General features: G+C 41.2%; 1 protein-coding gene and 1 long non-coding RNA gene across 12 annotated transcripts; one reads left to right on the forward strand and one right to left on the reverse strand.

Annotated features, from left to right (window-relative positions):
• Window positions 1–3057: 3057 nt before the first annotated feature.
• LOC111247860 (uncharacterized) lies at window positions 3058–16908 on the reverse strand. 11 transcript variants are annotated; one of them, XR_015323866.1, is made up of 5 exons: window positions 16507–16908; window positions 15490–15570; window positions 12025–12227; window positions 11276–11597; window positions 9060–11107 (listed from the first exon to the last, which is right to left on the reverse strand). XR_015323866.1 is itself a non-coding variant. In XM_086983834.1 (4 exons), exons 3-4 carry the CDS (start codon window positions 11559–11561, stop codon window positions 11025–11027), a joined length of 369 nt encoding a protein of 122 aa, XP_086839960.1. In that variant the 5' UTR covers window positions 11562–11583; window positions 15490–15570; window positions 16507–16886; the 3' UTR covers window positions 9060–11024. The 11 variants fall into 11 exon arrangements, 7 of the variants coding, with proteins under 7 accessions (XP_086839960.1, XP_086839957.1, XP_086839955.1 ...); XR_015323867.1 differs by lacking the exon at window positions 15490–15570 and having other exon boundaries at window positions 12025–12221; window positions 16507–16904; XM_086983834.1 differs by lacking the exon at window positions 12025–12227 and having other exon boundaries at window positions 11276–11583; window positions 16507–16886.
• Window positions 16909–19715: 2807 nt separating this feature from the next.
• LOC111247861 (uncharacterized) lies at window positions 19716–22989 on the forward strand. The gene is made up of 4 exons (XR_015323868.1): window positions 19716–19845; window positions 20107–20758; window positions 21246–21381; window positions 22154–22989. It is a non-coding gene; the product is annotated as an uncharacterized LOC111247861 (long non-coding RNA).
• Window positions 22990–23055: the final 66 nt, after the last annotated feature.

Below are 23055 nucleotides of genomic sequence, written 5' to 3' on the forward strand. Positions count from 1 at the left end.
ATGTATCACCGATCTCCGACCCAGGCCGAAAATTCGCGTCGCATATGTTCGATTGCAAATCCGTTTGTGTACACTGAATCCCTCTCGGATGCATCGTTTGATAAGCTACGTCATGTCGACTCATCGAGGCTGACCAATTGTTGCAGTTCCTAGAAATTGTCTTATTCGAGTTTCCGTCCAGATACGCAAACAATCACGTAGCTTCGTAGACTGATGAGAACAAAGTTACACCCACATAACACATGATACGTATTGCGATACCCATAACAACAACAAACATCTGCCAATATACGTACATGTAACAATAACTCTACGGCTTTTCCGTCGCTATAGCTATATGAAGACGATAATAAAGAGCATTTGTAATAGGCGGTACTAATACATCGTCGCTCTAACTACTACTACGATAGCCAGACGACTTGCGCTGGATAAAATTTTTCCCATAGCGTAATGCCGATTGCTTAAAGGTTACCATGTGGTTTTCGTTGCTCTATATATATATATAAATATATATACATATACGTATAGCCTGGACATTTTCTAAGGCAAATTTTAACGCGTGGCGGTTTCAGTCAAAGTAGTTAAATTCGAAAATGACTACATCCAACTTCTATAGAACTAATCAGGCTCTGAAAATTTTTGGCAAGGAACGAGAAGGTAAAACAACTGCAAACGTGTGGTCGCTACCGTTATACTTACCTCATCACCACACGAGTAACAAGGCCTTACCAACACCCTCCAGCTTGTTCTTAAACTGTCGAGATGTGTCTAGCACAAAACATAACTGAGTAAGGCCGACAAAGGTCAACTCTTTAGCATGCGTTCGACACGCTAAAACAGTTTTGACTGTGTACGGACAAAATTTGTCTCTGGGTTACCTTCGTGCATGTTGAGTAGGTATACGTAATAGAGCGTTTCAGAGTCGATTAATTAGTAGTATGCAAGGGAGAGGTTATAAAAAAGAAAATATCTTATAGTTTAGCCTAAATATTTAAACAGTTATAAACGACTAACAAAACATTTGGTATACATATATGTGCAAAGGTTCTTATGTATTCGATTCAGACTAACTCATCCAAATCTGCAACCATTCCATAAATATATATGTGTGTGTGTGTATGAACAGACTAAATCGTAAAGAATATTTAAGATAAACACCGAAGTTCTTGTTTAAAATAGACCTCACTAGAACGAGCTGTGACAAGCGCTCTACCTGCGTCAAATTTTGGTTAAATGGGGGACAAATGAAGTTTCTGAAAATTGCCAGTGCCAGGTCCGTCGAACCACATAACTCTACTCCAACCTTTTTTTTAGTATTATGCCGACTCATGAACACTAGTCACTTCAGTACCCATAGACCCTTCTGGAAACTGATTGTGTATCACGCAGAACAGGAATAATGATAGGCTGGCGCGTACGTTTAAAAGAACTCTGCGTATTTTCCACAGTGAGTAGAGTTATTTACGAATATCAGACTAATGTCGCCGGATCAATAGGTACGGGAGAGCTATAAAGCATTATTTTCGGAGCAATACTTTTTTCATTTATCTTAGAAATTTTTAACATATTTCCAGTTTTTTTTTTAAACTAACTCTATGTAATGATCTTGTATTCGAAAAAAAAAAAAATTTAATTTTACCATAGTGGCCTTTTCTCTTGTGAAAGCCACATCTTCAATGAAATGAAGATTTCATCAACTTTTGCGTTTTCGGTGAATCGTATTCTCCGTCATCCTTTGTATCCGTGCAATTAGATGCGCTCGTTCAAAATTCATACCCAGCCTTGTCATGCTACAACTCGGCACCGATGTGTGTCCTGTCAGTCGTCGTTTTCATGAAGACCACAGAGTCGAAAAGGTCAAACATCACTGGAAGATTCAGTTGATAACGATGGAAGGCTGCGCGTGTACCGAAGTCGATTGTGTAAATTTCAGCTACTATTAGTATTATTCTCACTCGCTCAGCTCGCCTCACTATCAGGCGTTTCCTTTAAGTTCTTATTTCCTCTAACGTCAAACTTCCAACACAGTTACTTCATCATCAACTTACTATAGCGTATACTCTCTTTTCAAAATAACGATTTAGTTTTTAAAAGTGCTATCGTATATTCGACTGGAAGCTCCGGGCATTTCCAACCAGGATGCAACATTTCGCCTATCTCTATAGCGGCGATCTGGAATCTTGCCGAGGCCTTACCATCAACGGCGAACACAACCTCATAGATTGGAATAACACTGTAAATACCTAAGCTATAATTACGGAGGTCTCAGCTATGGATTGGGATGCAGTAAGCAGATTAGAATATGATTTATAAAGCCGTTTGATTGTTTTAAATATAAACATAGACATATGCACATCTCTACAAACTTTACACAATAAATTACTCTATAGAATCATGATGTTCTTTAGATTTTCGTGAAATACATTAGGGCAGTTTGAGTAAATTACATTTTTCAGAAATTATGATCTGCTGCCAAATACTATTAATGCCGACATATGCTTGTTTTAGCCAGTAACAGAATTCTACCTTAGACCTGAGGTTGAAAATATAATAAATTTTAGGTGAAAAACAGTATGATTTCGACACTTGACGTCCTTTTTCTTGAGATCTACTTGAAAGGTTACCAAACTGAATTTGAATCAAATTAGGAAGTAGCTGTGAAAATTGTAAAGTAAATCAGAACCCGTTTTAGTCGATTTCAGGAGGACTGCAACCGTGTGACAGCGTCCAAAAGAAGTGATTGTCCCATAAATGGACAGCCTATAATTCAAGTCCATAAGCAAATTCCATTTAGTAAAGATAGCTTATGCTACCGTTCAGGTACAGTACATTATCTCGACCTATTCTCGACTCGCCTAGAGGCTAATTTCGCTCAGGCAGGTTCAGGCTGTGCAGATGCTTTCTACAGATCCAAGGCATCTTGGACGTTTGTTATCAAAAATCTCTTCCTCTTTGTCTCAGGCCTAGATCGAAGGCCAAGGTCAAAGTTTCGTAAACTCACAGTTAACCCAAAAGCGCTCAAACCCATTCCGATGTAAATGGAAGCCGCAAGAACGTCGCTGCTCGTTCTTATAAGTGCCATGCATCGTTCACTGTACTACGTCGGACTTATTTCCCTTATTTCTTGTCAAATCATGTTTCACACCTCGTACATCGGATTAAGCCTAAGTGTACCTATGTGCACTTACTTATAGCGTTTTGCAACTGCTACCGTACGTTGTACGGATCGGGAACTACTGGAGTTTGTTTTTATGAGACCATTTGTTTTTATGAGACCATTTTAGTTGCTTTTGTTGAATTCTCATAATGACTGAATATCATAACATCTGTTCTATAACATTTTCAATTACTTTAAATAAATGCCACTGTAAATTGTCAACTCAATCAAAGCTTAATGATAAGTAATCATGATAAACAGGTAACAGAGCGCTCCCGTTGAGCTTGGCGTGCGCGACGTACAGTCAATTCTAATTTTCGAAATTTCGCGCCATTTTAACGATGTAAGGGAGTCAGTCTACCAGTACCTAAGGGTTTCTACCTGTTTTTTTAATAGCAATCTCCACTATGTATCTACGTTTGACTACAGAACAATAGCTGCCTAAGAAACAAGTTTTTGCTTGATACAGTCTCAGAAATGCATCTAAACGGTGAATTTCTGCTACAATTTGCCAACAGTCGTTTTGCGCCCGCTATTGTGTGACCCGGTGGCACACACGGCTTACAGCACACCTGCCTATGATGCTTAATATTCCGCTGGGTAGTTAGCCGTTGTGTTACATATAGCGCTTCAACGCTACCCATTTGATAACTAATACATATACTTTGCGAGCGAGCATTATATTGCATTTGTCAAGTCTGTGCTAAATTGTTGAATATTCCACTGCAAATCAAAAAATGCTCTAAAGATAACCGTATAAAATCGGCCGTTATATATATTCTGATTCCGTATATACACAAGGTATGGAGGCTTCGCATATCGTCTTCCATAAATTGCATTCTATTCTGATACATAACAGTCTAACAGTGATCAGCTTTTCAATAAAAGTTTACAAATTATTAAGTTATAGATCATGCACAATTTTAGGTCGTAATTAAACTAAGCTCTTTTAGCATTCAGTTTTCTATTTTTCTGTTTAGAATCGGTTGATGCCAGAATTTAACGCTTGTAACTTCCAACAATTCTATTTAAACTCTTCGGAGAAAGTGCATTAACATGTATTTTTTTAATTTAGCGAAACAGAACCGCCTTCAGACAAGCTTTCGTTTTATATCTTATGCCACTACATACACGAACCACATAACCGGTAGCGTAAGTTCGGTGACCGTTACGAAAGCAACTAGCTGCGACGGTGCTAATTTCGCTGTCAGCTTAAAGCTCCTGATTGTATAATATCGTTTATCTATCATAGTATGTCATGGGCTATATATCTCCCATGGTATATATTCGACAAGCATATATATATATATATAGCAGGGTACCAGCAGGGGGTAAACTATGATGAAGACTTAGAGCACGCCCCAAGAAACAACCTTCACTAGATTGAGTAGGTCGAGATTACCTACTGCAAGGTTTTCCCCAATTATATTCACTCCGTAAGCCGCTACCGCCAATCTAAGGTGGTATAGGCGGAGCGCTGTTGTGAACGAAAAACGAGTTGAGGTCCGGTTCTGGTCGTACAAAATGTATTCAACTTTTTTGCTATTTTTCCGTGGTGTGCGAAGTCAAGCTGCGTCCCTTATTCTGTGGGGAAGATCTGTAAGACTGAGAACAGAAAGGGGTTCAGGTTATCACTTTGGGTGAGGCCAGTCGTTTGGAAAGACGGGCAGCTCTATCACTTTGTTGTCCTGTAGGGTCGGGGCCAGCAGGCCAAACCCATTTCATGGTACATCAACGCACCCCAGGGTACGCAGAACCTCATCTCTAAGCGCGAAGTTGAATGAAAGTCTAATATCAAGATATACCGCCTATAAAAGCTTTTTTAACATAGACCATTAATGCACCGCATGCTATCAGTCACGAATGCTGTTGCCGAAATCCATTGTTCCGTTTGCTGCTTTTTGTGAAGACGAATAATCTTTTGGTTAGCAAATTGGCAAGTAGTTACAACTTACACTTTTCTTGGCGATCCCGAGCCATAACGACGATAAACTGTGCACCGTTGCCTTTGAGAATCGCCAACAATGAACGTTTTAGTACTGAGGCAGTGAAGTGGCGGTACGTAGACATAAACCGCACTCAGAACGAGGGCGCTCTTAAGCACTAATTGCGAACCTCGTCCGAGCCGGCCGCTCTGCTGTTCTGCAGATTCTCGAGGACGTGCAGGACCTCTAACTCAGTAAACTTTTGCTCAACCAGGCTGCACTCTTTTGTGAAAAACTCCTCACCGACCGTTGAGAACAGTGGCACCACTTTAAGGATCGTATCGCTCGACAAAAGCATACCACCGAGATGATTAACCAGTGTAGTTAAGCTTATTAGACGTGAATCGAGCCACGGCGTATTAGCTATTTGTATGGCTGCCGCTGTACATCTGGCATTTGTCCATCCTTCGACATCTTCTGATCTCTCTTCCGTTGTGTGATGTCTACTGTTCGACAGATTTTTTTGGGGGCCGCGGGTTGCACTCTGTTGGCAATCTGAAAGCGTTTTCGGCTTTTTGGGTGAGGCGACAGGGACCATCGAATCAGACACTGCGGTTTCCGTAAGAGGCAAAGAGAATCGACGATTGAATTATTTCGAGGTGCTGATGGCATGAGGTACTAAGATTACCTCGTGTATGCGCTCCAGAAGATTCTACACTCAGGCTACGCGACAGGAATCTGATATCTGGAGGCTTAGGATGATCCCACCAGCATCGCGAGATCTATAGCAATCGGGGCATATTACTCGTACTTTCCGGGTGAGTCATTCCTTATTATTATAAAGTGAACCTTATTTTGGGTAACATTCGTTGCAAACATATTAATAACTGATGTTCCGGCGCGTCACTCAGATGTCGCTAATGAGCACGAGTTCATTAGCCAGCAACTACGGCCTGCAAGCATGTCTCAGAGCGCTAATGTGCAACTTAAGTTGGGTCGGTCTAAGTGGGCGTTAAAATTGCCCACAATGATTAGGGGGAAGATCAAGGGCAGCAACAGTGCTTCCAGACCGTTAATGAGCTTCTCTATTATTTTCTACCTTGAGTGGGGAGAAGCCTGTCATAATGCAAATGCGTGGGCCAAGTAAGGCGATAACGCGAACTTTATAGTCTTGCTAGACGTCACCTCCTTATGATTATGAAATATAGACACCTCCACTGAGACGTTCTGAGTCGCTATTGTCCGAGCTGAGCAGCTTTACGGCTTAAAAGCCGAAGAGATTAATCGCCCAGGTCTCCAACAACACGAGGATCTCATACACCCACTTAGATCGTCAATTTAGGGAACGCTAATGTTGTAGCACCTTCGCAACTTCATCGAGCAATTTTCGATGGAAGTTCAACGTCTCGAAAAGCCTAGCCCGATCGAGCACTGCGAGATCAATCCCTAACATAGTTGTAATGTCGTTGGTGAAAGCCGCCGCGTCCTAAGTGCGCCGTATCTAAGAGAAGAAGATCCTTAATTATTAGCGTTCGTGGCAAAGGAAGGTACTTCTCGGTTCCGCTGACACGACAGTGAGTACCATGTTTGGACGACGATGCGGCCTTATATCACTGCTAACTGATTTCCACGGAGCTGATCTAGCTGCTCGAGCGCCGCGGCTGTACCTCGGTGTTCTTCGAACTGTCGTTGATTCTGATCTGCTGCTCTCCTTTTGGATCCTTTATTGGTTGATTTTTGTAATTTTAAAAGCTATTTATCCAGTAACCTCGCCTCCATAGCTGTAAGTCAGCCTTTATAATGGATAGAGGCTTGACAGAAAACGTACCATCCTTTTTGGTCGCTTTTTACTTGAGAACATAGTTCGCCACTTTGCAATCCTGACCAAATAGAGAAACGGACGCGGACGTCAGATCCCTGTCCGCTAATGGACCAGTTCCCCCCACAGTCATTGTATCGTTTAAACTTACCTTTTTTAGTTCTCATACATTCATAGCACCTGTACGAATACTACTACCGTGATGTTCACGGTGTCGACGTATTTATCAACCGTGACCATCGCATCTTCGATACCCGTTCTCCATTGCTACGCGGACAGCCACTGGCGTTTTTGTTCAACTCTTTAAATTAAACTAATGGGTTCGTTTATGCTATAGGCAATTAAAAGTACGTAGTTTCTTCGAATGAACAGTACACAGGCTCAGGGCAAAGGTTCGGAAGTCGGCCATCTTGCTATTTGTTATTGAGGTCGATTACACTCTCCTTTCTGAGGCCATCATACGACTAAACAGAAACAATACACAATTCATTTTTTCCCACTTATATACGCATCTATTCCGACATTTCAAAAATCGTTCCCTTGACTGCTTCCCTGTTGGCGTAATGTATACGCGGTGCGTCCATCTAATCAGTGGTTCTGCAGATCCTACGAAATGTTCTATTACATTTCGAACAGTACACGAATGGACTACACTAAGGACTCTTGTTACATTCATCGCAAACATTTTTACCCGTTTTTTTTACATTTTTACCCGGGTTTTCTTCACGCGCTACGTATCCACATTATAAAATATTCGTCTGAAGCTACTGCCAACTGATGGTATTATTGTAACTGAAACATCTGAGTCGCTTGGTTGGCAAGACTTCCGTCTGATCAACATCAGCGCTGCTTTGGTACGAGGGAAAAGTACACGTTTGTAACTGAAAAGGGAGCCACTCTAATTGACGGAACGTAACTGCGGCACTAACATCCACTAACGAAGTTCGGGGAACTCGTGCGTACGCACTCTCACGATGTATTCTAGAAACTAGTTTACTCATCTGCTCCTGACAAATCAGGAGTTTGGGGGTACCGCCGGGTGCATAAAATAAAATCGAGTAGACTGACACCGGAGTCTGTAAGAGCTTGAACGATGGGATTGACGATTGGACACGGAAACCGGAAAATAGCTATTTACACGAATCGAATGCGAGGGGAAGATTAAGCGGATCCATGATTATCACAACTGATTTAATTTCCACTATCGCGTTCTACGCTAAAATTAACCTTTAACATGCTCTCAATCCAGAAATGGAGTCTCTAGACGGGCTCGAGTAGCAATATCAGTGCGCGAAACTTTGCAACTTAGTGCAGAACTTGCATCAGTTAGTTACACTAGTCTATTTAATGAATTGCATTTAACTTTTGAGCAGTTATACAATAAGTAAATCTTTGGTTTCGGCTTCTTACATTTGCTGAATTTGTACAGCCACGAACAAGATCACAATTTAAACATGTTGCGGGTAACGGTGATTTTTCGATGTCACCAATGGACGTGACTACAGTTTGTCGGTGGAAAATGTCGACCTGGTCGGATAAGTTAAAGTCTGAATCTGCTAGTGCGTTATTATTATGGACGGCAGAACTCAGCAGTAAACACAGACTAGCCATTAATAATGAACAGCGTATTATGTGCTAAGCGATTGGGTCAGTTCCTTTAACCTATCCTGGGGTCAGTGCTTCAGAACAGAGGTATCTGCGCTCGATCTGACGAACGAATATTTTCTTTGCCGATAAATTATATCTAGTGTTCCTAAGAACGTATATGCATTACGCAGACAAAGAACACATATCTTAATGACAAATTACTTCGGATGCCGTAAAGTAAACAAAACTTAGGTACCTTTAAACGAGTTCACACCGAATACCTAAGAACCGGTATCGTGGAACGCATAGGATTGCTGAAATCCCATTGCAAATCTAATTAATAACTAGCTACGATAGATAAACCACTGAAGGCCGTCGTACAGACAGTAACGAAACACTGATAACAAAACCGCATATGAACATTATTATAAGGAGCCTGTTTCCATAAATGATTAGTCCAATTCTGAGATAAGCTTATATAAAATATTAAGGGACAACCGTAACCCCAATACTCTGCCAGTATATACATTAGACGGGGGCTTCTGATACGGGAATACAGTTCACATTCGTGTATATTCGCCAATAGCCACCTCGCATTTATTTCTGTTCTATGTTACGCCCACCTATCGGTCTGCCGAAGCTCTCACAGCGATACTGCAATCCATATCCATTCCAGTTAATAAACGATTAGATCACCACGGTCCTTCTCGAAGTTTTTCTCTGAATAAGTATACATAACACTTGAACAACGTACGCACTCTGTATATAATAAATGGGTGGGACTATACCAAAAAGCTTGTATTGCCAAGCCTTACTCCAGTGTTGCAACAAATCTACCGTACACTTTAATCTTCGCTTCGTTTTATCGTGCTCTACAATAAGGATTACATCCAATACTCTACCGCTCATATTCATATTTGTTCCTTCTTTGTCATGGGGCAAATGGGACTACAATTAGGTCTACAATACGCAGGGTGGTTGGTCAAAATGGAGCTTTTTAAAGGAACACAAGAAATGGAATCCTGTTACCTATATCAAAGCTGTTACAAAAGGCATAGGCATGCCAGTATCACTATGCGACTGAAATAACAAAGTCCAACACTACTTTTTGACGAATTTTAAAGATTTTAGCTCCGTACTTTTGAACACGTATGGGTACAAGAGGGTGGACTTCAAACATCTGTAGAGCTGAAGCCGTTGAAGGCTAAACACTTTCTATGATTCCTTATTATTATTATAACCGTAGTCAGGATGAGTCGCCTTTCAATATAGCCCTACGAAGCATTTTTTTAGTTTTTTATATTTTTGAGTGAACAATGCATTTAGTGGTAAATTTTAGTGCAGGTGTTATAAAATAACATAAATGGATTGTCTACGAATCCCTACACAAAAGTACATATGGACATGTGTAAGGTTTATAGGAAAAACACGATATAACACAATAAATTCTATTTTCGGAAGTATATATATCGTTTATGACGCGCCAATCTATTGCGGCGGAAAAGATGGTTTTCATAGCGATTAACTACATTACCACTACGTACCAATATATTTTGCTAGCGTCCTGGCTGCTCGCCAGACCTCAACATCGGTAGCCGAGATCCATTCCCCTTTCGGACGACGGCCTTGGACCTACGAAGTGGTTTTTCCATGGCTGTAGCGGTAGCAACGAAGTCACTATGCACAGACGTACAAATCGAAGGCTCAGAGGCCATCGATTAGAAGAAGGAATCGGAGACGAAAGCTTGCACATAGACAGCGAATAAAATTGTTGCACTACAAGGGCTTTCATCGTAGAGACGTTGTGCACGCGTCAGCCATGGCTGGCGGCTTCGAAACTATGCGATAAAATAATCACATCGTGCTAAGGTGAGCCCATTTATCGGATTTGTACTGGGCCTATACTAAAGGCTCCACGTCCCATTTGCTGCCTGCACAGCGTTTTCGCATATATATTATCATCATCATTATAACTGTACACCTATGGTCTCATCTCCTGTTTTCTAATTTCAGTTATTTAATGCCGTACATTACTTGCAATAGATAAAAACTTCCAGCTGTGCATCGTAAGAATAAGTTCAGTGAAGTGTGAATGATGCCGTGTCGATTCCAGCATTAAGTAATGAAAAAGAACGGATCACTGGCCCCTATTGAAGTGTTTGCTAGTCGTACAAGATATGAACTCAAGTGTCGAAGTAAATTTCCGTTTACTTGTAAACTGTATTAGCTCATCTTATCACTGATGCATACCTGAATTTACCACTCGTAACGCTGTTAGTAAGAGCTAAGTGCCGAATGAAGTTTTCTTTTAATGAGGAAGTTCAAAATTTAGAAGACGTATACCCGGTGGATTTTGTCCATTCGATAAGGTTCCCTATACCTATATATCACTCACAAATATTACGTGACATTTATGGCCATGTGAGTAATTCTGTAACATGTGAGTAACCATGTGAAGGAAATGCTGATTGGTAGCCATACACCTATTGGAGGCTAGTCGATGTCTCAAGAAATACTTCCTTTGCTTTGCCAGTTTTTAACGTATGCCTTGCGGATAACCTCCGTGATCTTGCTCTTCCGTTTGTTTACGCCGTGCCAGCGCGTCGGCCTGAACCTGAGCTAGACAGTAAACAGAAACGAATCGTATACTCAGTGATGAAATTCATTCAGTGCTCGTGCCAGGCGGATTAAATTGGACGACAACGATCATAAAGAGAAGAAATCGTATAAATAATATCATCATCATCATCGGACGTGACCGTACACACCAAATAGCTGGTTGCTTACCGATAATACTTGAGGGGTCGGGGGCACAATTTACCGCCTTTACCGCTTGATCTGCTGAGCTAGCTCCGATCAACATTAACAGGTTATCCCCTTCAGTTTCACCAGTGTGTCGCCCAGTTTCAGTATAGCACCTTCCGATCTCCTCGAGAAGGTTTATGGACTCATTGGTCATGTATTTTTTGTCGGGGTTAGATGATAAACCGATCATTTTCAGCAAATCCTCACCGTCGTTTCCTGACAGACGCTTCTTCTTGGTTTTACGACTGCCTTTTTTTTGTCTCGGCATTCTGTCATGCGTTCGTTGTTGCCTGAAATTTGTACACTACTAACAGTCAAAGATTAATTGAAGTCTCGGCCACCAAATAATGGTTAGAACCCTTGATGATGGCTTGCTCACTCATACAGCTATCCAGTTAAATTGCATGTTTGTTGATACTGACATACATTGTTGGATAGAATGCTGATGGTAGATAAACCGCATTAACGAGGCCTGTCACTTATAAAGAAAATTTGAAGTTCTTAGCTATTTCAGTGCTACGCCTGTGGTCAAACAAAATATTGAGTGACGTCTTCTTAAATATTTTTATCGGCAAATAAATAAATATGAATGGTGCCTCTCATAAAGGAAGCAACCATCTTGCGAGTAGCCGCTAAAGCTAGTTGGTTTTTTTTTTTTTTTTTTTTTGAAACCGGCCAGTAGCTACTATACCGAACATAAAATGGTTTATATGAAAATAGCAAAGACGTACGATGATCGACTATAGTCTTAGTAGTTGTTTAAGATCGCTGGTAACTGCGGGCAGTGGATTCTGGTTACGGTACCAGGGTGAACAGGCATACAGGCATAGTTTAGCGATGGAAACGATAGAAGAAGCTAGCCTCTTCGGTCAAGCCGACGCAGATTTCAGGATTCTAACAACATGCCCATCAACACCGCTACATCTGACTGATTCTGGCGAGAAAAAGTAGGTATTGTTATCTAAGGTCGTAGTCATATAAAAGCAAGTTCTCTTTTGTCAGTATCATGTGATAGTATAATAGTAAGCAGATTATTGTGTCATAGTTTTGTCTCTCTGTGATGCAATGTCTACAAAGCGTTTGCTTCTTGTTACGTCAGAGTCGACATCGAGTTGTTTACCAGCGAGTAGAAAGATTAAGTGTTAGCAGCTAGGTTTGAACAATCAATTAAATTCTATCTAGTCATCTTTGCTCATAGTATTAAAAAGATTCATATATAAAAGTCAGTACAAGAACGAGTATCCTTCGGTGACGTGCGTGGCTCTGCCGTTCGCGGAGAAAAGCAACTTCGAAGAAGAAAACCGGCTAGTATAGGCAAGATGCAATCTATCCAAGCACCGCGTTTGTGGTTACTGTCCTGCCTTTCCTTTCAAGGATCATCGCCTTTGTTTCGGGCAGGTGTACGATCAGTTTTAAATCTAGCCTAAAACCCGGCCTAGCGGTTACTGCACTCGGAAACTTCGACACACATACCACTCAATCGTCGGCATGCAAAATGACTTCGACTAACTTCCTCGGCCCTTGCATTTGATCAGAGAGATCTTCCACCAAAAAAGAGAGGAAGCCTGACCAAGGCTGGTTGTTTGTCGGTCAAAAAGGGGTCCGGCTACTCCTTCGTCGAAGGTTACCTTGTTTTGCTGTGTTCGGCTACTGTGGGTGTTTTCTTGTCCCAGGGCACCGAATTTTAGGGTGCCTTAAAATCGAAAAAAGACCGCGTATATCGGGTTGCACGATGTGGTCAGTATTTTCTTAACATCGACCATCAGAGTCCTGCTCGCCGTTTTTGTGGAACGTTCTTTCCGAATCCCACACTTCATCACTGAAATTGTGTGTGCGCGCTTTCCGAATAGCTGTTCAGACTCTTAGCCAGCAATGCTGGGAAACAGCTTAAATCAGACGCCTTTTTTCGCTACTGCCCTCTATGATGACGGCGCGATTACTAACAGAATAGCTTCTTTCCACGGGACTGAAAATGCACTAGTATGCAAACATTTATTAAATAGTGCCATCGACCATGGTGCCAAAACAACGGCGCATTCGAGGTGGGTGCTCGTCGTAGAACTTATCTGGATCGACGGCTTTCTTATTACGTAGGTTCGTAAGACCTTACATTAGTGCCCACGCTGTGAAGTCTTGTTGAAGGATACTGCGTTGTGCTAAGTTCCCCTTTTCCTACGCTGTCCCAAAAAAGGCACCGCGTGTGGTTTCATATATTTTGAAGTAAACATCTCCGAAAAGTGATTTATGAGGGCCACAGGCCTAACCGGGCAAGGCGTCGAGGTGCCGTAATGCGTTACCCACTTGTACGGTCCACGTTTTGCATCAGCGATCAATCGGGCATTCAGCCGTTCAAGGTCTTGTTACCCTCGTCATGCACATCTTTTCCGACAGATCGTCTTGAAAATGAAGACTTAAGGATAGAACTAAAATTCTACCTTGGCCATAGGCTTGAAGGTCATCTGGACCTTGTTGAATAAACTGCAGACAGTTGAACGACGGCCTAGGCTTCCGGGGACGACGACGGAACGATTGTTGCTTAAAAATTTCAACGAGATGTTGCAAGCTTTAGCGTTCACGGTGTCAGATAGTGTTCCAGTAGCTTGTCTACATCTAGACATCGAAATAGAGCTTAGCGTTTGACAGCCCGCGCAGGTGCAATTTGAAAAGTGAGGTTATATCTATCTTGGCATGTAGGCGCGATAGATTCTTTTGGGCGTTCTGATAGTAAATGAGTTTCACCCTGAAACTTCATTCGCTACTGAACTTCCTGAATGTATGAAGAATATTCGACGCAGGATTAACTGTTTAGGACCATAGTACGGGCCTCGGCTCAGCAATGCTTGAACCGATCTAAATCGTAACATGACTGAGGCACGGCTATTGTCGTCAGTTTGATTTTCTAGAAATCATAGCTCATTGGGATTCGATAAAATTAATTGTACCTTAACATAAATCAATGCGAAGTCCAAATAGCTTCAGTCTGTCCAACTGTCTGAAGGAACTAAACAAGTAGGAACAACCGCGAAAGATAACCCTCTTTTGTAGACTGATACCCAAGTGATTCGTATAGCCTTATCGCTTGACATAAATTTGAAATAATACTGAGTTACAGTACTAGGATTACAAGGAAGACGCCATAGCAGTTACGAAATACGATTCCGTTTTTATCTGTGAAGTCAGGAAAATGTACGGTATATCACACTTAATGATGATATCTTGATTCTATTTTCTAACGTCGTGTCCTCGCGAGTAGTACATTAATACACCACTGTAGCCCAGCTTATCAGACAAACATGATTAAGTTTAGACTTTGGATTAAAATTGAGACCTTTGGCTAAAACCTTCCGCTAGACAGTGAATATTGTTCGATGTCTTAAGCTAATAAACTATAACAGAAAACGCTATGACCATAATATCGACGTTTGGCCTTGTCTATCGACGAGAACGTATTTCGAATTGAAAGATGCCCAAGATAGCTTCTCCACTAGGTCGTTCACAAGCAAAACGTTGACCTGTTCATGACTGTGTAGCATATACACAATATAAGCGTGATGAAATTTCAACAACGCGGACGAAATGGAAGCAATAGTTAACATTGTTAGGGGGTAGGCGTCAGAGGTAAAAAAAAAAAACCCGTTTTTTAGGCGTGCCAGCCTAGTGCTGACCGCCAGCCGCCAGGGAAACTAATAATAACTACAGCCACCTAATTTAAAAAACGGTACAAAAATAGCCAAGTCGATCAGCTTTAAAAATATACTATAGACTAGTTAGTGCTTTTTGAAAGGAGTGAAACCCCTCAACAGCGATGCCACCTATCGCCATTAATTGCTTCTGTATCGATTGCGCTTGCAAAGAAGACACGGTAAATATTACATAAACAATACCGTGAGGAGATTTCATCTGTGGGGGTAAGGTTACGCAAAAGTATGAGGTTCGCATATAGTAACCAGGTTATGGCTACAGGACAATAATACGTTGTAATTTGTTAGGGCACAGGTCGCCCGAACAGAACGCGCAGGGCAAATCATATGTAAAAAGTATGTGGTGCAAATCTGATCTGTAACAAAATGTATGTGAAAGGATTTTCTAATATAGAACAACCGCCTAGTTGTCAGTCGGGTCAGAGTGCACTGGCCTATCTAAAAAATATGTCCTTACGAGAAATTGGAGAGAAAATGTTTCTAATAAATAAATACCTGTTCTTGATGTCGCACGCCAATGCACGGTGTCAATACTTGCTGGCGTTTGTGACAGTGTCCACATCAAAATGGCCACGACTGTTCCATCGCATACAAAGTAATTAATGTTAAGAAAAATCTATTGCAAGAGAACTGTCATTAAACACTTTATATTCGTGTGTGCATAGCGTAAACGAGCCGATCAGCTTCCATGAATGAGTAACTCGTTGTTCCGCGTTGTATTTATGTAAATAGATGTCCTCAATTAGTCGACATAACGGTAGCAGGGACGGGCAGAATGTGGGCGCGGACGTGTTCATGGGTGATATATATGTTCGTGCGTGTTTTTTTCTTATTTTATACAGGCCATGTTGCTGGTCCTTAAGCTAGTTCCTAAAAAAAGTGCAATTCAGCCGAGCTTATGGTTATGCCTGGTCCGATCATCAATCTTTATTTGTCAAAACCGGTCCGCGTAATACTGGCCCCACAAATACGATTCTCCTTCAGGCCGCACTAATGCTTTCCCAATCGAAATTAGCATAGCCTAGAACTGAGCATAGTGGTTGCCAATTTGTCCGGGCCAGGCCAACAAACTGCCAGTTTCAAATGCTACAAGAAATGAGAGCAAATCACCAGATGATGGAGATGACCATTTGAACTTTAGACACGTAAATTCATGCTCAATTAATGTATGCACATGTGTTACAAATGTGAGAAGTACGATCGTTGCCGCAGTGGACCCTATAGCGACCTGGTCATAATAATGTGGTTGAGCACATGAAACTGCAGATACTGTAAAACCTCACCGTGTACACTTGAACAAATACGAACGTTAATCAGTCATCAATTTGATCCTCAATCATGCGTCCACTTCAGAGGTTAAACTTTGATGTTGCAAAATTGTTTGTAGCCGTGTAAACAGTTACCCGATTAACTATGTATATATCCTGCAGTAAAGCTCTGTACGCAAACGCCCTATATTAAAGACTTAATATCATAGGCCGATCCTAAAGTTAGCAATAATGTAACACTCACGCTGGTTGTTAGTTGACCGTATGCGTATACATGAACGTAACGATATGCCTATATATATCTAGTAAGCCTACGTAATAGTGCGGATTTAGATGCAGGGTCACACTATTAGAATGTATTATACATGAATGCTTTAAGTTCGTGCTGCGACCGTGACGGCAGACATTATTGCCATGCCACGAAAGAGTCAGTACCGTATAGATTATTTCTGCATCTAGCTGTTGATCTATGGGTAGTCTGCACTAGCCAACGTCTTTGACATCCGATTGCCGCTCAACGATGCTCCAACGGTCAAGTTTCGTGGCCACTATCGCTATGGGCATGTCCGTGGCTCTACGCCAACTCCTTTCTTCCGCCGGAAGATAAATGCCTAATGAAGCTAGTTGCAGTAACAATGTCAGCTGCAATGACAACAGCGTTGTACTGTCGTTGTCTGCTCGCCGTTTTCTTGCTTGCTGGTCATTTTCTCGGAAGTGCCGGGTACTTGGGCTGCGGAGCGTTTGCAGAACGAAAGCTAGCGTACCTTTATACTTTATAAACTATTACAAAGAACGAAGTTAAAAGGGCATTATGCTTTTTTTTTCCTACAGGCTTTATATATAATAATGTATGTACGATGCCACATGCAGACAAACTGTTTGGACTAATGTAATAAACGAGCGTAATGGAAATCAGCCACCTTTCCAAAATAACCATTTGGTTCTCAAAATAATCAACATTTATTTTTACTGTTTTTCACAAAAATCGATAATTGTATATAAAAATTCGTCACCACCAACAATAAAAACCCTTTACGAAACGATACTTTCAATGACCGTATATACATAAACCTACTAACTGATTTGCTAGCATTGTATTGATTGCTTCTTCGCGATTGCCAATCTCCTTTTCCTACATATTTTGCTTTTAGCTAGCGAGCTATTGGCAACACAGGCTGGTCGGCCTTTTCGTCAGATTGATAGTGAACTCGCAGCGGTTTCTCTTCGTTAGAAATTGTTGAGTTGTATTTCCCTGGGGTTTGTTTCTAATCTGCCATTATCAACAAGGAAGTTCAAAGTTTTTCTTCGAAGAATTTACGTGAGGTATTTTTTCAAGGCAGCATTTAATGGATCTACCTCTACGTGATCTTTTTCATTCTCTCACAAATGTATCACAAGCCAGTACGCGCTCGTAATACTCTCTGTGACTCTGTGAAATAACCAACACAGAATGTAACGCAGATTTCTCTGCAGAGCTCCCGCCGGCATTACGCTTTGGTCGCGTATCTAACGTTTGACCAGTGAGCCCAGTGAATGGTGTAGCGTGAGTTGTCTCTAAGGGTCACTGCTAAGTTGACAGCTGTTGCCAGTTTCGCTTTCGCCATCTCTACCTGGATCACCGTCTAAACTCTCGAGGGAAAGCTCCCAGACAGCTGGAAATCATTGCTTCTAGTATGAAGACATTTGTTACCGATCATACATGAAAAGGTAAGCGTCTTATCCATCCGCGACGCGAGCGTGTGCATGCTTCACAACAATTTACACTTTGCGAATAATTTAATTGTTCAGTCGACCGAAATAAACGTTTCGAAATCGAGAAACTTGCCGAAATTGGCATCTCTCGCAGAGAGATACAATGTATATTTAGCAATTTTGGAGTCAATGTAAAACTTTCAATATCATTTGTGATCGGAATACAAGCTAAGTATAATAATAGCATTAGAGCAGAGCAACACAACTTTTCGACTACGTTATGGAACTTATTTACCAGGAGTGCATTTTGATGTCTTACAACTTTTTTTATATGCCTTAACGTTGACAAGTGTATTCATTGGTATATTGAAGTTTGACCTATTGCCATTCCACGGCCGCACTTATCCGGCCAGATGTCCTTATCCTTTGGCAGGTGTCCTCTAGTGCTTGCTACGTCCGACTGTGCAGACCTCCTCGCAATCTTCTCGTGCGTGTGTCGTACGAAATTTCATTGAATCAAAAGCCGATTAGCGGCTCGTACTACTTCCGGCTCTTAACGCGAATGAGGGTGTTTTGCACGAGCCATGAGGTTTTGAGATCTATCTTGTTGTCGCGGTAGTACTTGTGGTGATCCCGTCTATTCCCTTCACTTTTTAGCGTCTAACACCTTTCTCCAGCGGTAGATTTACAGGGTCATTGCCGACGGGGTAGAAGGAGACCTACTTTTACTGCCTTCTTTCGTCACCAGCACACTTAGCACACGCGCACGAACGCACGTACCCTATTCCAAATGTCCCTATCCGGAAAATACTGTGCTATCAGACGGTGAACAGTTTATAACCCACACGATTCTGATGAGTCCAAAAAATGTTTCAATTGCCCGTGAAAGTGCGGGTCGCCATTACGTTGCGCCAAAGCGGTAAAGGATACTTTAGCAAAGTATCCTTTACCGCTAAGAACCCATCTGCTTTCGAAGCTACTTGCAGTCCATAGATTACTCTGGTCCACCGCTGGCTTGCCAGTAGATGCATCGGCATTTTTGTAGAGATTTGAGGTGACCACGCCCGTACACTGCTCCTATTATGCAGCACCAGCACAGTTTCGCACTGCTTACACAAGAAATTTACGTAAACTCTGATTTCAGAGTATGAAGTAACCCTCGCTGTCGTGAGTTAGTTACGAAAATGTATTGAAAAGCTAAGTAACTTGGAAAAAATGACGCCATCGCTTGGCCTTGTTTTGCCGGGCGACAGCAGTATGATACTTTACGTTGTGAATAGGTTCTGGATGCCCTACTCATCATTCGACCCGTGCAATTTCCTGGGACTATTTGCTTTATGTTAGGAAATGGGTGAATCGATTAATATTACTATTCGTTATGTCCTTATTTCGTCTAGTGGCGATGGTAACGTAGTTGTTCGGTTAACATAAACTACGCAGGCCAAGCTGCAACAAATTATTGCTAATGCTGTCAATGTGATTTGTTTTGGGTAAACAACGACCTGAATGTAGGCACAAATGGATAATCTTTGATCTACAATAACGATGTATGCAATATAGGCTGTAGTCAGTGCTTTACGGAAGCGTTTACCTCGTCTCTTCATGTCATGGCAGGGCTTCGATTGGAGCTCAGCGGTTCTTTTCGTTAAGTGTATTTAGCCACGGTCCATTATTCCTCATTTGGTCATCGCAGCGCTTCTTAACCGGATAAACATTAGGCCGAAGTTTTTGTTAGCCCGGTAATCAGCAGCTCACCATGGTGTACCTAAACGACCGTTGGAAACTACATGCTATGAGATTTTAATAGCGTGATGGAGAAAGTTGTGCGTTACGGTTACGGACACAAATTATTGTTAAATCTATAGTGTACTTCAGGTCAAACTGCGCACAGGTTAGTAGAAGGGAGCATCACGATTATCAAAATATTTTCACAATATTTCAGGCGTTCCGACAATCAGTTTAATGCCGCATAATGATAAAAAAGGGCACGATGGCAGTAACCCTTGTAGAATAATGAGATATTTTAGAAAATTTATTGTTTTCTTCCTACAATAGGGTTTTTGTATTTGTTAGTAAAAAATAGTGAAAAACTATATTTAACGATATAGCAATGATTAGCATTAATTAATCGAGCGAATTTCATTCGTTTTAGAAATATACAATTCAAAAGCAGAACAGTCGTGAATCTATACGGCTGTCGCTTCCATCTGAGGCTAGAAGTGAGAGAAAGAAAGTCTGAATGACTTTCTTTCCGAAGCGCTCTGTACTGCGACCATGCAAGAGTCAAGCATTCGACTGCTGTTCTATCGCCTCCTTACCAAACGAATGGGTTTCGTCGTTACCTACAAATACAGACGATCCAATTATAATAGACACTACCTTCCGTGATTGTTAGCGGCTATTTTGCAACAAAATTTGCATACTCGAATATTGCCAAGGTTTCACTGCGATCTTCACGTTAGTTCTCTTACGGCATCCCGTATGCATCCACTGTCTCCGTGAGGGGCTTCCGCTGTCTGTATCCTGACGGGCGACGTTACCTTCGGCCACCTCGACGTCCTTCTAATCTACGGAGCATTGTTCAATGTACTGTTCTCTCCCTGACCTTTTTTCTATTTTGATATTTCAAAAAGCAAAAGTGCTCGTTATCGAATAGGTGCCCAGGTTAAAGAGGACTCGAAATTCCGTCTATTGTTTGGAACCCGCCGCCGCCGCCGCCACTACTAGCGCCGTTGAGTATTTGGTTAAAAGCAATGCTTTTTCGCAGGATTTATCCACGGAATCTTACTGCACATCTATTCTAAGTAAATGGTTTTGACACACATGCTGTTTCACTCGGACTAGGTATACGAGGGTTAGCCATGTAAAGGATGGCACGGTCTAAGTAGCTGCTGTCATTATTTTAATACAGTGCCTTAAGAATTGTAACGGACATTCAATGCTCTTAATGCTGCTTCAGATATCAATATTGATTCAAATGATGATCAGATACAAATGGTGCTCGGATAATAACCGGGACATGTTTATAGATAAAAATAAAACACTATTAATCATGCAACTTCTACTACTGTTAAATTGCCAAACGAATCTAGTTTAAGAAACTCTGATTGACTACAGTAAAAATTAAGTGTGTATAAGGTTGATTTATTTTTTTTGTGAGCCTATTGCTTGATTGTCCTGATCATGTCAATCTATCAATAGACTATTAGATCTTACGTTTAGTCACGTCTAGTCTCGTGTTGCAAGGATACATCGAGAATCTTCTCTATGAATCTTTTGGCTTCTTCTCAGATCTGACGATTAGAACGTGCGTCAATGCGATGACCTTTAGCTAGTGCAAATAGGTGATATATGTCACTATTGTATTTATAGCGTCAACCGCGCGTCATCGTCAATTTGTTTGAGGCACTTTCAGTGGTCTCATTGGGTAAGTAGAAGAAAAGTGTATTCTATCTCTCTGAAGTTGAGGTTAAATTCAGTATCACGCTATTCTTCAACCATAATAGAAGATTTCTATACAATTGTATTGCAAAACTAAAAAACCCGAGTGTGATTTATTCAAAATTCAGTATTTATTTATTATTCCAGTATTTAACGTTTAACTATTTTATCCTGAATGTGGAAAAAGCGAGCCGCTTTTTTCGAAACGTGCAAGAGCTCAATCCACGTAGCGCTGTTCACTCACGCATATCTCTATAGCTTATGCCATTTACCTTGACCGATGCTTTTGCGTTTCGGGGTACAATGACGCTTCAACGTTCCGGCGTCTTATTAATAAGACTATTTCTTTCAACGAACTCAATCACATGTTAAAGACTTATTTAATATTTTTCTGTACTATTTTGCTTTAATCAGAGCTACAAAACACTAACATTTCTGTGCTAGCAGACCAATGCGCCTGAAAGGCATTTTAGACCAAGCTCAATTTTCCGCCGCTGAAAAACAGACGGAGCCTGAGAGTTTGGTCCTGCAAGTTTAGTGCTACTATAGAGCACTTGTAACTGATGTAATCCATTTCAATTGTATGTAAAGCTTTTTTATTCTAAGAACGGCTCTGATTAGGGGTCAGCAAAAGGGGTCTGTTTATCATTTGGGTGATAAACGTAAAAGATTCGGCGATGTGTTTGTCCGCGTTAACTTTGTTCTTCTCTTTTAACAATGAGTTGTCTTTTCTATTTGCTGCCTATCTACTTGCGCAGGACTAACAAGAACTAGAAATCCTTACACTACGATGCTGCCTCGACGATACAGTTTACGAACGCAAACATCCGCCCACAAAACGAACTTGCCCGATGCACAGAAAAGCAAGTGTGCAGGAAACACCGAGTAAAGGCATAACACATATGGTCTAAGTTTTTCTTGCCAAGTACAGGATATCAACAGGCAACCTTGTGGACCAGTCAGGATTGCATTAAGCGTTATATTTATTATTACTTTCGCTGCTCTGTGCAGTCAGCGCACCTCGTCGTTTCGTAACCTTTTCTTTGACCAACTTTTTCACGGCTCCGGATAGTTAAGAAGGAACTCTTCCTCGTTGAAAACGTATCATAATATATGTATATAATTATAATAAAGTTAAAATAGCATCACGACTTAAGAGAAAACCCTATAAACATCAATATAATTTATGTTAGCGAATTGTTCGTATTCGCACAGCAGTGAACGTTACTTAACAGGCTTACTAAATGCACCATCACCGTTATTTGGGTGCCCCTAGAAAGCGATCATCTAGTATAATTTTATCTACCGAGATTTATTATTATGAACTCTCAGATGTCTCTGTCACAGTTTCTGTCAGATTTTGTGTAGTGAATTTTGAAGCCCATGAGTTGATTTAAAATTTCTATGGCCTGTTTGTATCAACGAAGTTTTTTAAACAAATCGCAAGTTGTGAGCGTTAATAGCCGTGAGTATAATAGTCGTACAAACCGCTGAAAGTATCTGGACTCTAATTTTGCAGAAGGGACCATAGCGACTTTTAGCATCGTTTGGACATCAGTGTAAGCTTAGAAATGCAAGAATTAATTGCCTCATATCTATGTGGCCTTGATTTAGGTAACTATATATTCGTAGCAGTAAATGTAATCCGCTATAAACAATG

Source organism: Varroa destructor, unplaced genomic scaffold (genome assembly GCF_002443255.2).
Source record: "Varroa destructor unplaced genomic scaffold, Vdes_3.0 BEIS01000003.1, whole genome shotgun sequence".
NCBI lineage: Eukaryota > Metazoa > Arthropoda > Arachnida > Mesostigmata > Varroidae > Varroa > Varroa destructor.

Excerpts from the sequence above, each read along its gene's own strand:
- LOC111247860 (XM_086983834.1), bottom strand. The coding sequence starts at position 11,561 with ATGCCGAGACAAAAAAAAGGCAGTCGTAAAACCAAGAAGAAGCGTCTG. Across the intron at positions 11,108-11,275 it reads CGACCCCTCAAGTATTATCG|CTCAGGTTCAGGCCGACGCG; the intron begins GTAAGCAACCAG and ends TTTACTGTCTAG.